Consider the following 16742-nt stretch of genomic DNA (forward strand, 5'->3'; position numbering starts at 1 on the left):
GTCTATGCATGTTTTTTTGTTCTTTCCACAATGAGCCGCCAGGTCAATGAATCAGTGTTCTTAATGCTTTAGTTCAAAACATGCATTTATTGGTCAAAGGTACTTGAGATTTAAGGCTATGAATGCAGGATGAATAATTTGAACGAGAATTAATGTTCAGAGTACAATAACCTAGTTAGTCTACTACAAGCCTACGTTTAAGGTTACAATCGTCTCTGTTCCTATAATATACACTATGTTCTCGACTACAGCTCAGAAGCTTTGCTGCAGCCGTACAGAATGCAAACAAAACTACATTAAAGATGAAATCATTTAGAAACAGAGAATTAAAAATGGATGCACACAGAAGCACTCGGATCAGTTCGTCTGTTGCTATAGATCCTGGATTGAATTTGCATCCAGACTTTGATTGGGCCAATATAACTCATTGAAATACAGGGGTTGGACAATGAAACTGAAACACCTGTCATTTTAGTGTGGGAGGTTTCAAGGCTAAATTGGGCCAGCCTGGTAGCCAGTCTTCATTGATGGCACATTGCACCAGTAAGAGCAGAGTGTGAAGGTTCAATTAGCAGGGTAAGAGCACAGTTTTGCTCAAAATATTGAAATGCACACAACATTATGGGTGACATACTAGAGTTCAAAAGAGGACAAATTGTTGGTGCACGTCTTGCTGGTGCATCTGTGACTAAGACAGAAAGTCTTTGTGATGTATCAAGAGCCACGGTATCCAGGGTAATGTCAGCATACCACCAAGAAGGACGAACCACATCCAACAGGATTAACTGTGGACGCAAGAGGAAGCTGTCTGAAAGGGATGTTCGGGTGCTAACCCGGATTGTATCCAAAAAACAAAACCACGGCTGCCCAAATCACGGCAGAATTAAATGTTCACCTCAACTCTCCTGTTTCCACCAGAACTGTACATCAGGAGATCCACAGGGTCAATATACAGGTCCTTCTCAAAATATTAGCATATAGTGATAAAGTTAATTATTTTCCATAATGTAATGATGAAAATTTAACATTCATATATTTTAGATTCATTCATAAGTAACGCAATGGAAACTAAGTTGAGTTGTCCCAGCATCCTTTTGAATGAAGCCACCATTTTAAAGTTTGGGAAGGAGCTGGATGAACTTTAAGAACTTGACAGTGTGATGGTGTGTTTGCAGTTGTGCCATACCCCTCAGTTGGCAAACGGAAAAAATGTAAAGAATGTATTGTTTTTGCCAGGTACTGAAAAAAATTCTATAGTGTCACGTTAGCTTTTTATTTCTATCTATGAAAAATCAATGCAGGGATTTAATGCCGAAAAAATGTTTCCATTCAACTCCTTTTTATTAGCCTACAAGCTTAAAACGTAATTTCATCCACACCTTTTCCTTCCATTGAACTTTCCATTGATAAGCGTGGAGACAGCACTCTGTGGAGAGGCAGCTTTTTCAGTAATGACCTTTTTAAACATTCTCTTGTTTATTGACATGAAATATTCAAATAAAAATTTTTTGAAAAGCCGAATTTTACGTTTTTGTAAGCAATATTCTTAGTGTGTATAGAGACTATATGATTTAGGACTTTCAGCTTTTGAAATGAATCACTGAAATAAACTATATCACCTGTACGTCTGTATATACCTGAATAACTTTACTCCACAGCGTTTACGTGGAAGCGGCGGTTTGAGAGTTAGGCGTTCTCTTGTAATACCGGAGCAAACTATTCGAGATTTAATTTAATTTATTTATACACATAGCTCTGGCGATCAGAGACAGGTTATACCTTTATATATCTCGTGTTACCTGTAACTGTACATTTTAAAATATATATGTAGAATGTTCGAGAATCATTCATTATGTTTAATGATCCACTACACACCCCCGCTCTTCATGTAAGGTGGACCATTCCAACCCTGATCGTTGCCGCTGCTCGAAGCTCTCAATCAAAATGGCCATTAATTGAATCTCTATACACAATGTTACGGTGGAGCAAAGCCAGCAGCCAAGTGAGTAAATAAGCAAATGTTCAGTTGTTTAGGTTTTCGGGTTTACTTTCAGAATTTCTTATTTAGGCGCGTTTTAGTTTGAATACAACTTCTAACTTTTGCGTTTTTGCTAATTAACACTAGCATATCCAAACGGCCGTTTTCCATTCGAAACCACAGTACCAGTCGGAATTACCACAGTTTTTTAAACGTTTCCTCGGCTGTTTGCTTGTTAAAACAGTTTTCTTTTCACTTGTGCAGAAATTTTAAGGAAAACCAATTTCAGACCAAAAGCCAATACGTTTTAGAAATGCCCAAGTACCAATAAATATGTATTTATCTAAAGAGGGAATAAACAAACGTAATCATTTGACTATCGGAGCTCATATTATGTATGTACATACTAAAAAGCCTGTGTAACCATTAGGTAATATGCAGAAGTCTGAACTAGAATTGACCGCCTGTTGTGTTTTGCTGCGTTAGTGTTCACTGAGGTCTTCAGCTCCCTGTGTTCAGAACAGGGGTTATGTATTTTATTAGACATAAGTTAGTAGGATCTCCTCCACTTTAATCTTTGTAATAAGGCTGTCATAGTGTGTTGTTGAACGGAACCGGAGTGCAGAGAGACGTTTGGGAGCAGCATGGCAAGTTTCTCTGAGTATCTCTTTTAATGACAAGAAAAATAAACTTACTCAGGAGTCCAGAGCCAATCTTAAGCTGAGACATAGAACAGCAAATAACCAGGGAGTAACAGGAGAACCAAGCGAAGAACAATGAAAATAACCAAACATATGTACTGAGGGAAGAGTGTGAACCAATGAAAAAAGGCTGACAGGTAATCAGATGAAAATGATAACAGGTGTGGAACTGGGTTGCAGAGGAAAACTGAGGGAAGGCGACTGATTACAACAAATGATGCTAGACTGCTGATGGAGAAAACAATACTAAATGACAAAACCCAGAGAACACAGATCTAAAGAGAACAAAAAATATAACACAACTCCAAAAAGGCAGAGCATGACAAAGGCGGTAACATTGAAAATGTATCACTGTTATAAAGATAGGACACCTCTCTCTGACATTTTTTTTTTATTCTGATTTTTGGATCCATTCTTCCATTGTCTTTCCTTTATTTATCGGGTTGCAGAGGAACCAGGTCCAGGAGGGAAACCCAGACATCTCTCTCTCTAGCAACACTTTTTCTGAGGGATCCTGAATTATCCCAAGACCAGAAGGGTAATGTAGTAACACTTGAAATTTTGGAGTCTCGTAACAGTAGGATATACCGTATTTTCCGCACTATAAGGCGCACCGGATTATAAGGCACACCTTCAATGAATGGCCTATTTTAGAACTTTTTTCATATATAGGGCGCACCGGATTATAAGGCATAGAATAGAAGCTACTGCAGTCAAACATTTGACTGGGGTTGCGTTATGCATCCACTAGATGGAGCTGTGCTAAAGAGAATGTCAACAAAACCGTCAGATAAGTCAGTCAGTAAAACTTTATTAATACACTACAAACCAGCGTTCTGATAACTCCATTCACTCTCATGGTAAGGTCTCCTCTACATAGAATTCTATTGAATAGAGCCAACCGCACGTTAGGAATGCATTGGAGTCTATGAAGTTGAAGTTGAAATCAAACGTTAGTTAAAACGTGAAAGGGAACTTTTCCTTGATTCAGTAAACACATAAAAGAAACAGTTTGATGCACTAAATCAAACGTTAGTACATTCACAATATAGTAGCGTTAACTGTTGAATTCTCTCGCTGCTGCTCTATTCCCATGTTCGACTGCGTAGCTGACAGCCTTGAGTTTGAACTCAGCATCGTAAGCGTGTCTCTTGAAAGGTGCAATTTTGGGGTCGTTATACACACACAAGTGGTGTTGGACTAGGAGTAAGCACAGTACAGGTGTTTACCGCTATTACTTCGGCGACGCCCCTGACTACGGTAGCCGTAATGCTGCAAGCGGTGCGGCTTTGTAGTTTACCAGTCGTACTGAAACATTTTGACAGAGCGCCGTGTACAACCAGTATGGATCAACCAATTAACCAATTGATCCATATATGAGGTCTCTGGGGCGCTCCGGATTACAAGGCGCACTGTCATTTTTTGAGAAAATTAATGGTTTTTAAGTGCGCCTTATAGAGCGGAAAATACGGTACTTGAAAAAGCCTCTAAAGGAAGGCGTCCATGAGGCATCTTGATCATATACCTGAAACAAGAGAGTCCTGTCAATGTGGAGAAGCAGAGGCTCTACTCCAAGTATCATGATGGATCCTGTCTCAAAGGCTCAAGACATTTGTATCTGGAATCTCACTTTTTCGCTCAGCTCTTTCTTCAAAATGACAGACAATAGCAAAACTTGCATTACTGCAGCTGAAGGCCCAAACTGTTTGATCATCCACTATCCTACTGTCACATGTGAATGAGGCACCAAGAAATTTTAACTCCTCTGCTGGAGGCAGAGACTGAACCCCCCGATCTAGACTAGAGGGTGACACGGGAGTGGATTTTCTCTCCTGTCCCATCCCGCTCCCACAGAAAAATGTCTTGTCCCATCCCAATCCCAGGCCAGCATAACGAAAAAAATCCTGTCCCGTCCCACCCCTGGTAAATTGACTCACACTCCAATCCCGCTCCCATTTTTGTTTTTTTCATTTAGTCTTTTGGCAATTTCTTTGTTTGAAGGACCAGTTAGGTCCCTGTTTTTAGCTGTAGTAAAGGCCAGTTAAAGTAAAAAGAATAATAGTCTGTCAGTCAGTCATTTTCTACCGCTTATTCCATAGTGGGTCGCGGGGGAGCTGGTGCCCATCTCCAGCAGTCTATGGGCAAGAGGCGGGGTACACCCTAGACAGGTTGCCACTCCATCACAGGGCAACACACAAACAACCACGCACACACTCATTCATACACCTAAGGGCAATTTAGAGGGCTCCGTACCTTTCCCCTCTACTGTGGCAAAGGCTCTTAAATCTTGGCTGCACATGCAGCAGTTTTGTTGGTCAGATGAGATTTGACACATGATGGTACTTTTGGTTTGATGAATGAAGAGATGCAGGGCTGATTCAATCCAGAATTTGCCTTACAAGTGTGCTTTAATCACAGGTGAACTTGATTACGACTAAACCCGTTTTACAAGCAGCAGACTGCGTGTTAACACCGCTACATTCAACTCTCCTGAAGTTCGGTAATATTTGCGACTTTCCTCTCAGCTCTACGAGTTTAATAGATAAGTCCATACTTTTGACTTTACGTTGCAAATCCAATTTTACCACGTCCAGTTCTCCACCTGCGTTTGCTCCCTCCATTCTGAACGCAGGTGGAAAACATCGAGCAGAAGCACTGTTGGCTTGTGGGTCGTGTAGTTCGTTTGACTCGCATTATAGTTTAGGCTTCTTGGAAAAAAACTACACAATGGTGGCGGCGATCCAAGTTTTTTTTTCTTAAAGTTTATAACAAAGTCTCAGTTTTACATTTCCAAGGACAATTGATCCTAGTTTGTTTTCCCTCCTATTGGTTAGCTCCCGCTCCCGTCTGCTCCCGTTCATTTTTTATCCTGTACCGTCCCAATCACGTGATCTTTACTGATGCTGTCTCCCGTCCCGCGGGATTCCCGTGGGACTCCCCAAAAAATGTCAGCCTCTAATCTAGACAGAGCAGTCAACCTTTTTCCAGGTGAAAAACATGGGTTCCAACTTAGAGGAGCTGACTTTCACCCTGACTGCCTTACACCACGAAATACTGAAGGAGAAGCAGTACAACGATATCTGCAAAAACATATATAAGACGTTGACCATTAAGTGGGATTTATTTGCACAAATTAGATGTGATTGACTATTTGATTGGACTGCATGTTAATGAATCTGGATCTCATTCGATTCTAAAGCACTGCATATCAATTGCACTGTTTTTTAAGAGCCATGAGTTGACATGGTTGCATTATGGAGCGAAATAAAACGGGAGGAAGTAGAAAGAAAGAAAAAGTCGTTGTCGGCAGGATTCGAACCTGCGCGGGGAGACCCCAATGGATTTCTAGTCCATCGCCTTAACCACTCGGCCACGACAACATATCTGTACTATGTAATATGGGGCAAAAGGGACTGCTAAAAGGGGGGGAAGAAGGGGGAGGGAAGGGGGAAAGGAAAAATGATAATATAATATAATCAGACTTTTAATTTCTAACTACTATTGTTAAAACTATCTGTTCAACATTTTTTACCCTCAAGATTTTGTTCTATCTGGTAAACCATTGGAATTATTTCTATTTTGGTTGTTTTCTGTCACTACTACTATTGAGGTCCAACATCATTTAGGTCACACAACACACAATCAAATTATGATCAGCGACATTTATTAAACCTGTTCTTACACAACCACGTACACTGATCTGTCACTATAACTGGACATGTGTTAAGCACTGTCCAAAGGCTGACTAAAACATACAGGCCCAACTGTGAAATTATTCTAGATTTCACACATTTTCAGCACTAGACTGAGCACATCAAGCGTAAATAAAATTGTTTAAACAAAAGACAGTGTCAATCAAATGCCTAAAAACATTTTGCATTAGAACATCAGAGTAACAAACTAACCATTATACAAAGAAAATCTTTCTTAGCTTTCACTGCTTGCTGAAAGTTTCCTTCCATTGCAAAATAGTCTGTCCAGAGGCTGGACAGTACCACTTTCCCCTAATCTGTGTATGACCAGTCGTTTTGTTTTTGGCCTGACCACAAACTGAACATTGATAGTGGTAGTCCTGTTTCCATTGCCGCTTTTTGGGAGGCTCCCCCCTTGCCAGACGTTCCTGGTCTTCTAGTTCTGCCCTATTCTGTCTCCATCTCCTGTGACGATTTATGTTTGCTGAAAGCTGATTTGATGATGAAGATGCTGCTACATCAGCAGCAGGTGCCAGAGCTGATGCATGAAGTGGTGGTGTACAGCACTGATGCAATGAAGATAGAGGAATAGCCAGCGGTGGGAACTGTCCTTGTCCAGATGAGGTCCACACTGGGGCTGATGGACAGTAGCAGAAACTGGAAGCAGATTGGGGTTTTGGCATCTGATTCTGCTCATAATAAGGCCAAGCAGGTGATTGTGGCTGCTGACTCTGTGCATACAAGAAGCAGGTAGGAGCTGGGCCTGGTGAAGAGTGACCTTGCTGGCATGATAATGACAAAGCAGTCTTAGGATAAGGAGGACAATGCTTTGAAGAGCCAGTTTTACCACCAACGCGTGGACGTATCACTGCCTCGCCTTCACGATTTTCAGGTTCCTGAAACTCCATGCATTTATGTCCATGTTCAACAGGAATAGAGGGGAGCTGTCTTGGATCTGGCAGGGAATTTTCAGCCACAGACACCTTCTGTGGAAGCTGTACTCCTTGCAGAAGAGTGTCTCGGTCTGTTCTTTTCTGTCGCCCATGTAGCCTGAAAAATAGTACAATACAAATTGTTTACTTTTTAGGACAAGCACATCTCTAAACGGCAATATTTCTTAGAAATAAAAGTCATCTTACTAGGCACATACTGTGGTGTTGTTGATGGTGACTAACAACAAGTTGGTCTTATCTTGTATGGGCTGGCAGTCTTCAAGCAGCTGTTTAACATGGCAGTAGGTTTGCACAATTGACTGTGGAATGGGCAGAACTTTTCCCTTGCAGTCTTTTGGTCGGTTCCTCGCTTGTTGGTATTCTTTTAGTAGCTTGAGGCAAATGCACTCAGTGATTCTAGTGGTGTCAGGTCTCTGGGCAGCCTGGCCATGGGTCATGAACAGCCTGTGTGGAAAACAGGTTATTAAAGTTGCAGAAAAATTGCAAATTCATTAACAGTAATTTGAATGAAGCAGTAATGAAATGTAATTGAATTACTCTCCTCAGTTTGATCAGCTTAATCTTCTAGTCTTAAAACTTTAAATTACAAATAGGATTTGCAAAACATGACTTGGCTTTCTTTAGTTAATATGCAAGCAAATTTTGCATTGTGTCAAATAACATGTCACCTTTCAGCTGCCTGTTGACCCGGTGCAGAGCCACTGCGTTTCCGGGAAGCTCTCCTGGTCCTGGCAAGGTTCTCTTCTTACTTTTTAGGGTGTATTTGGAGGGCCGCTTGTCCATGGCATGTAAAGCAGAATACAGTTGCATGATTTCTGCCACCTCTGTGGTTGACAGCGCAGTTATCGTACGATTGAGGCTTAAAAGATACTCCGCCAAATTGTCAATAGCCTCCCATCCAGGAAAACCTCTGGAATCACACCGGGTAGTATCCTTAAAAGAATAAAAACAATTGATATACAGACATACATACACACTAAATCATATAAAATTAAGCATTTATTTACGTTACCTGAAACATTTTCCTTGGACTGCTGGAGGTGTCATCTTCTGTAAGTTCCCCGCTGGTCTCAGACTGGATAATCCACATTTGTACCAAGGAAAAATGCCCACATACCACAGGAAAAAAATAAAGAATTAACTTGTTTAGTCGTAATAAACCAAATTAAAGCATAACATCAGGCGCTGAAATCTGTTTCTGATTTATTCATGCTGTGTATGAATGAAGTATGCAGGGGTATATATTGAGAAATGTAAGCAAACCAACCAACACTAACCCAGCACATAAAAGAGCCAAAACAGAGGCTAAGATGGAAATGTGATTTCATAACAAGACAAACCTCATCCCCACATTTTGCATACAACATAAGTCAGCTACGAAGTGGTGCACGCTCCAAACCCACAGGGGTCACATATTACCTGGGATGAAGCACTGCTTGGTCCACTAAAGGAGTTGTCATCAGTAAGCGCACCTCTGACTGGACCAACAGTATGAGTGTGAGAGACAGGGCTTGCATCAAAACTGGTTTCCTGAGAATTGTACAGGAGAGACAGCAGAGGTAACATATGCTTGGATAGGAAAGAAGCTTATCCTCCATATTCATGATCTCCATTTATGTTTTAGTCCCTGATGCCAAGGCCTTTCTAACATAAAAGTTTCAGATCATCAAACTGTCCATCAATAGCCATATTCAGTGCCTGATGATAGCGTATCCAATTATCATAATCTGGTTAATTAGACAAATACATTGGAAGGGGAAACATTCATGTATAAGCATCCAACAAATGAGTTTAATTGGTTCTGTTAATATGAAAATCCCAAATTAGTCACAATACATACAAATGAACCTTTGTCTTTAAAAATAAATCAACTCATTATAATGAAATGATCACATTACCTGAGATGAAGTGGAAGATGACCCTTCCTGGAGAAAAGGAGTATTAGGGGGTGACATCTCCAACTGGTCATCATACTGTGGCACCTTCAGAGGGCTGTTGATGAGGATGTCAGTGACCTCACTGATGGTGACATCAGGACTTTCCTCCTCCAGAACTTCAGCTTGCATCTCTGGCAAAACAACTCCCAGTTCGCTGTCCTGCTTGGGACCTAATAGGTCTCCTCTGTCTGACTGAGCTAAAAGATACTCCACAGCAATGCGCTCCCCTACAAAGATTATCACAAATGACAATTACAATTGTACTTTAAATTTACTGTACACAAAAGAGTATTTTTGTATAATTTCATAGGTAAAAGTTCAGTACCAGTGGGGCTGCCTGGAGGAACAAACTCTGGCAAGACTGCATGACCCAGCACTCTGTTGCTAAGGGTGTTGATGTTGGACATCAGACGAACATCATAGAGTTTAGTGTGTGATCTACAACTCATATGTAAAGCATCTTGAGCTCTTTTCATGTTCCATCTGGATCCACCCTCAAGTATATACATTTGAGTGTGCACAGCATTGCTTGTCCATCCTTAAAAAACAATGTTTAAAAGGCATTACAAAGATTGGGTGCATTTATGAAATGATAAAACTAACTCTTCTTTGTTTGCATTTCTTTTCAGAAATTATAGATAATAATTTCTGAATAGTAAATACAAAGAAGAGTTAGTTTTCATAAATTATTATCCGAAGAACATTTTTAAATTTACAATAATAACTCAGGCAGGTGTGTCAATAATGAATTACTTAAAAAAGACCTAGTTACTATTTACCTGGTATAAAGGTACACTGATGTCGATGAAAGCTTTCAACTGAAGAAGACCCTCTGCCACATCTGAAGGTTTGCACTTCTTTGTCTCCCTTTTGTGTTGAGCCCAGTTTGGTGTACAGTTCAGCACCAGGAGGATCTTGGATACAAGGTAGGTGCTTCTGCTGCACTTGCCACACACGTGTCATGCTCTCAGGGTTGATCAGGCGTAAACCTGAGGTGTCAGTCAGTCCCCACATGGAGTCTAATAATCCCTGGATGAGGTTCCGGGTTTCTTCTACACCTCTGGTTCTTCTTCGGCAATGTTTAGCAAGCTCACTGGAGCTAATGTTGGCCAAAACTTGTGCTTCTGTGGGAAGATGACCAGCATACTTTTTCTTCAGCTCTGACCTCTTGGCTTCTTTAAGGTGACTCACATCATCTTGATCCCACTCATAAATGCAGCAGGACAACTTGGAGCAGAAAGTGCCATAAAGAGGATGATGCTCTGTGGTAAGACCTGCTGTGAATCGTCTCATGAAGTGAAAAATGTCCAGTCTCACTTTTGTCTTCCATGGTCGAAACCACTCAAGAACTGGAGGTTTAAACAAAAAAAACTAAATACAACTCAAATAATTAAATTCTGCAGTATTTATTTTTCTGATGACTCAGGGCTCATGTTATTAAGATTGTGACATAAAACATAACTGTTACATAGGCCATAAAAACCTGTTCAAAATATATTTCTCTTAAATTGTGTTAATTATCCTAACATGTTTTTTTTTTTAATTTGGACATTTAACACTACATTTAAGTGCAAAAAAAATAATAATCATAAGATTATTATAGGACGACAAGGAAGTGGAGCAGTGAGGCTGTGGAGAATCTCCAGGCGTGTTTAGGCTGTACAGACTGAGATGTGTTCAGGACTACTACCAACAGTCTGGACGAGTACACAGAGGCTGTGACTTCCTACATCAGCTTCTGTGAGGACAGCTGTGTACCATCATGCACCAGGGTGAGTTACAACAACGACAAACCCTGGTTCACAGCCAAACTCAGAAGGTTAAGACTGGATAAGGAAGAGGCCTTCAGGAGTGGGGACAAAGACATATACAGAGAGGCTAAGTACAAGTTTGGCAAGGCAGTGAAAGAGGCCAAACGACTGTACTCTGAGAAGCTCCAAAACCAGTTCTCAGCCAACGACTCTGCGTCTGTCTGGAAAGGGCTCAAGCAAATCACCAACTACAAGCCGAAAGCCCCCCACTCCATCAACGACCGACGCCTCGCCAACGACCTGAACGAGTTCTACTGCCGCTTTGAAAGACAAAGGGACAGTCCTGCAACCATCTCCCACGACGCCCCCCAACACCTGCAGCCACAATCCACCACCCCCACCTCCCCAACCTCAAGAGGGGCCTTGGCACCTCCAACCCCCACCCTGAAGTTCCCCCCCACCAGCCCCCTACCCACGCCGAGGACGGCTCTTTCCATCCAGGAGAGGGACGTCAACAAACTCTTCAGGAGACAGAACCCCCGGAAAGCTGCTGGTCCGGATTCTGTCTCACCAGCCAGCCTGAAGCACTGCGCTGATCAGCTGTCTCCAGTCTTCACAGACATTTTTAACACCTCACTGGAGACATGTCATGTGCCAGCCTGCTTCAAGTCCTCCACCATCGTCCCTGTTCCCAAGAAGCCAAGGACCACAGGGCTTAATGACTTCAGACCCGTCGCCCTGACCTCTGTGGTGATGAAGTCCTTTGAGCGCCTTGTGCTCTCACACCTAAAAGACATCACCGACCCCCTCCTGGACCCCCTGCAGTTTGCCTACAGAGCCAACAGGTCTGTAGATGATGCAGTCAACCTAGCCCTTCACTTCATCCTCCGGCACCTGGACTCCACAGGAACCTACGCCAGGATCCTGTTTGTGGATTTCAGCTCTGCCTTCAACACCATCGTCCCAGTTCTGCTACAGGAGAAGCTCTCCCAGCTGAGTGTGCCCGACTCCACCTGCAGGTGGATCACTGACTTCCTGTCTGATAGGAAGCAGCGCGTGAGGCTGGGGAAGCACGTCTCTGACTCCCTGACCATCAGCACCGGTTCCCCCCAAGGCTGTGTTCTCTCTCCTCTGCTCTTCTCCCTGTACACCAACAGCTGCACCTCCAGTCACCAGTCTGTCAAGCTTCTGAAGTTTGCGGACGACACCACCCTGATCGGACTCATCTCTGATGGTGACGAGTCTGCGTACAGATGGGAGGTGGACCATCTGTTGAACTGGTGCAGCCAGAACAACCTTGAGCTCAACGCTCTAAAGACAGTAGAGGTGGTTGTGGACTTCAGGCAGAACCCAGCCCCACCTGCCCCCATCACCCTCTGTGACTCCACAATTGACACTGTGGAATCTTTCCGCTTCCTGGGAACCATCATCTCCCAGGATCTCAAGTGGGAGCCAAACATCAGCTCCCTCATCAAGAAAGCCCAGCAGAGGATGTTCTTCCTGCGGCAGCTGAAGAAATTCAACCTGCCAAAGACTATGATGGTGCACTTCTACACAGCCATCATTGAGTCCATCCTCACCTCCTCCATCACCATCTGGTACGCCGCTGCTACAGCCAAGGATAAGGGCAGGCTGCAGCGTGTCATTCGGTCTGCTGAGAAGGTGATTGGCTGCAGTCTACTGTCGCTCCAGGAACTGTACACCTCCAGGACCCTGAAGCGGGCAGGGAAGATTCTGGCTGATCCCTCCCACCCCGGTCACAGACTCTTTGAGACTCTCCCCTCTGGCAGGAGGCTGCGGTCCATCCGGACCAAAACCTCACGCCACAAGAACAGTTTTTTCCCATCTGCCACCAGCCTGGTTAACAAAGCCCGGAAACCACCTTGACACTCTCCCTTTCCCCCACACCCCCCCTTTTTTTGCTGACAGGACACCTGTAACCTGTAACTCTATGCATTACATTAACGCTCAGCATGGACTCCTGCTTTACTTGCACTGCTTTACTTGCACAATGATCACCTGCACTGTTGTATTGCTCTTGCATCTTATACTGCTCTATATTTACTCTCACTCACTTAAAACTGTGCACATATATTTATATTATATTGTAGATATGTTTATACTGTTTAATTTGTACTGTATTGCACCGACTACGCCAAAACAAATTCCTTGTATGTCCAAAAACGTACTTGGCAATAAAGCTTTTCTGATTCTGATTCTGATTCTGATTCTGATCACACACCTGATGCACCACAGCAGTCTCTGTCAACATAAATGATTTCTGGCTCTGGCTCCCCAGCATTCTGAAAACGCAAGACAATGCCTTGGCATAGCTCCTCTAAACCTGCTCCTTCACCTGTGGTTAGCACACAGTTCAGAACTTGGCCATACTCGTTGGTGACGTTTGTCATCCACGTAGCCGTCTCTGCAATTCCACCAGCAAGTTTTTTTGTGATCTGTTTAGTTTAGAGAGAATTTATAGCAACAACATCAAAATGTGAATAATAATTGGATTGAGAAATATTTTTGGATTTTACTATACCTTTTAGGTAGAGTCAAGCTTTAAAATACTGCCATATGTTGAGGTAATGACACCCTTCATCTCATCCAAGTGACAGAGTATTTCGTTGGCATGCACTGTCTCAAACCACTGTGCAAGAGGAAGGGGGCAAAACGGTGGAGGTTTCTGGTAGACCACTTCATCGCTCCTGGTTAAGGCACTTTTCTTTTTGTGAAGCTCACAGTCAGACAGATATTCAATGGTGCGCTTTGCCCACTCCTCGCTGTGCAACTCTTCTAATGCTTGCTGCACATAACTGGAGCTATTTCCAACAGTTCGTGGTTTCAGCAATGTCACACACCTTTTGTCCAGAGCCAGCTGTGTTGTGAGAATAGCTGGGAACTTGTTTCTGTGGGCAGGATCTAACTGGCTTAAGACCTCGGTGCTCCATGGACAGACAGGAATCATGCATTTACTGCATCTTGGATAATCTGCCCCAATCAAATAATATCTCGAATCCAGGTCAATGACTTCTCTTACCTTTGTGTAGATCCCAGAGTGGTGCATTTTGGTATTGCACTGAAGACACTTTAAAGAAATACCCCACATCCGCATAGGTGCCCAAAGAAACATTCGCTGCCTGAAGTAGAAATGGGGATCAGGAGGTGCAGTCATTACCTTTGGTGAACTGGGTGGATGAAACCAGTTTTGGGAGAACTGTTGTCTAAATTGGCCTGCAGGGTTGTAAAGGCACTGTGCAATCCATTCCTGGTCTGCTGCCTTGATGACCCGCAAGAACTGCTTGGGAAGAAAACTCACCCAATTCACCTCTGGAGGCCTAAGGTGGACAACATGAGAGGAAGCAGCCGGAGGAATTGGCTGGGGTTGTTGCATTGGTCCAAGGCACTGTTGTGACTGAAGTGGTGGTTGTTGGTGTGGCGTTGCAGGTTTCCCATGTTGTGGTTGGTATTGTTGCGGTTTGAATGGTAGTAGTTGGTGTGGCGGAGATGTTGATGTTTGGCGTAGTGGATCATGACCTTCAATATGGTTAAGCAGCCCAACTGCACCCTTGACCTTTTTCCCACAAAGTTCACAACATTGCTCTGCATGAAAGTCAGACAAATGTTCAGAAAACAGTTCCACATTGATGTTTTCACTACATACTGCACACTTTAGCTGCCCTGGGTTTTGATTGATTGACAAGCTTTGAGGCTGCCTGCTCCCTGCATTTGAGGTCCTCTGCTTTGTGGGGTTGGCTGGAACTTTGCCTACACTTGAACTGCTCTGTGTGGCGGGATCTGCTGCAGCTCCATCTAGACTTGAGCTCCTGGGCATGGCAAGATGTACTGAGGCTCTTTTTACATTTGAACTGCTCTGTGTGGCTGGATCTGCTGGGGCCAAACTTACACTTTGGCTGCTCTGGATGGCTTGGTCAGCTGATGCTGTCCCTGCACCTGACTTGCTTTGTGCTTGAATCCCTGTTGAACCTGCCTGCTCAGCTGACTGTGGGAAAACAACAATACATTTGTTGTCTATGCTTTTAAAAGGTTATTTGTGATAAAACATTTAATTTTTTCCACTTTAGACTGAATTTTGTAAACCTCAATATTTATTGTTATATACAGAGGAAGGTAACAAACACATCTTTGTGAAATTACACCTTAAAACACACAACACACAATCAGTTATTGTGAAAGGCACTTGTGTGAAACATCTACTTTATACAACTACTGTAAATAAATAATAGAAACATTTTCACTTACCTTATGATAGCCACATTTGCGGGGATTTTTCCCCCAAATATATCAAATGTTCGAGCTTTCTGATTGAAGACAGGAGTCAGTGGACATCCGTCTATCTGCTGGATGACAGCCTTCCATCTTCTGCCTCCAGGTCTCTTACCGGTGGTAAACCTAAACTTCCCCTGAGCATACAGCTGCATAACACCAGCCCAATAGGCATCCGGTTTTCCCGTCTTCGTCATCCCTAAAACCTTTAAAAATCACAGCAGATGCCACATATATCATAATATTTCAAGCAAAAGTCGCTCCTTACCTGAATGATACAATGAAAAATACGTAAAAAATAATAATGTAAAGTGAGATTTTTATTTGTAGCAGACACATACCAATTTTTTCACGACTTTAAAAAAGGAGCCAAAACAAAAAGAGAACGGGGGAATCAATTTGTGTTGTTTTCCGCCCACTGCGCATGACCTACGTGATACGTAAAAAGTAAGATGTTAGGAGTTGTTAGGAATCGGTAGGACTTTGTTAGAATATGTTAGGACTTTGAGAGGAATGTTAGGACCATGTTACGAATTTGTTAGGAACTAGTTGAGGAAGTAGAAAGAAAGAAAAAGTCGTTGTCGGCAGGATTCGAACCTGCGCGGGGAGACCCCAATGGATTTCTAGTCCATCGCCTTAACCACTCGGCCACGACAACATATCTGTACCATGTTATGCTGGCCTTTTATACACATATTCATCTGGTGTGTTGACTATGTTTCTTGATATTAAAATGGCATATTATTCATATCATGCTATGCGACAAGGCAAAGTTTATTTAGATTGTCTGTTGTTTAAGCTGCTATTTAGCAAGTAAAATTGTCAAACTGTGATTTGCTATCCGCGTTAATTCAGTAGAAAAGAAAATGGAGTACTGTAACTGTGTTGAGAAAGAATTAACTTTGATACGTGACAATGTGAATTCCATAAACTTTAATAAGTTTTTTAAGCCCAGAGCTCAGTGTCGTTCGCTTAGCCGTATGTGACGACAATGGCGACGAGGCAGAAAACATACGATAAGGAGTCACTGCACTACATCATCTGCAATATACATGGCCCGTCGGTGTTTACATGTACTCATAGAAGCAGCCATCGGCTAGTTAAGTGCACTTAGCGTTAGCATGGATAAGTAATTTTATGAACTACGGCTATTGCGTCTGTTGTAGAATGGGGTCACGTGATCACGAATTAACCCAGGTTTGCTAGCGTCAAGCTGGAGGTGAGAATCACCTTTCCGGAAGTGCTTCAGTCAAACCCATTGAAACTACAAGGGTTCAATCTTCTCCCTAAATTGTTTTAAACTGTAGGAATGTTTATAAATTGTTCACTTTAATCAACTTTATGGTTTGTGATACCATACTAGGCTATGTCCATTGTTATTATGGGTACTTAAACATTACAGGGAAAGACGCTTGCTTCCGGTTTGAACGTTTCTGCTTGAGT

The 16742-nt window shown here is 42.6% G+C and overlaps 1 protein-coding gene, 1 long non-coding RNA gene and 2 other non-coding genes across 4 annotated transcripts; all 4 read right to left on the reverse strand.

Moving 5' to 3' along the window:
- Positions 1-5977: 5977 nt before the first annotated feature.
- Positions 5978-6059, reverse strand: trnas-aga. The gene has a single exon. It is a non-coding gene; the product is annotated as a tRNA-Ser (tRNA).
- A 226-nt stretch (positions 6060-6285) lies between these two features.
- On the reverse strand, positions 6286-8047 carry LOC124869005. Its single transcript, XR_007038450.1, has 3 exons — positions 7993-8047; positions 7511-7768; positions 6286-7421 (listed from the first exon to the last, which is right to left on the reverse strand). It is a non-coding gene; the product is annotated as an uncharacterized LOC124869005 (long non-coding RNA).
- Positions 8048-9213: 1166 nt separating this feature from the next.
- Positions 9214-13468, reverse strand: LOC124867721. The gene is made up of 3 exons (XM_047364301.1): positions 13255-13468; positions 10041-10610; positions 9214-9488 (listed from the first exon to the last, which is right to left on the reverse strand). The coding sequence occupies exons 1-3, from the start codon at positions 13421-13423 to the stop codon at positions 9214-9216; spliced, it is 1014 nt and encodes a 337-aa protein (XP_047220257.1). The 5' UTR covers positions 13424-13468.
- Positions 13469-15875: 2407 nt separating this feature from the next.
- Positions 15876-15957, reverse strand: trnas-aga. The gene has a single exon. It is a non-coding gene; the product is annotated as a tRNA-Ser (tRNA).
- Positions 15958-16742: the final 785 nt, after the last annotated feature.

Source organism: Girardinichthys multiradiatus, chromosome 5 (genome assembly GCF_021462225.1).
Source record: "Girardinichthys multiradiatus isolate DD_20200921_A chromosome 5, DD_fGirMul_XY1, whole genome shotgun sequence".
NCBI classification, from domain to species: domain Eukaryota; kingdom Metazoa; phylum Chordata; class Actinopteri; order Cyprinodontiformes; family Goodeidae; genus Girardinichthys; species Girardinichthys multiradiatus.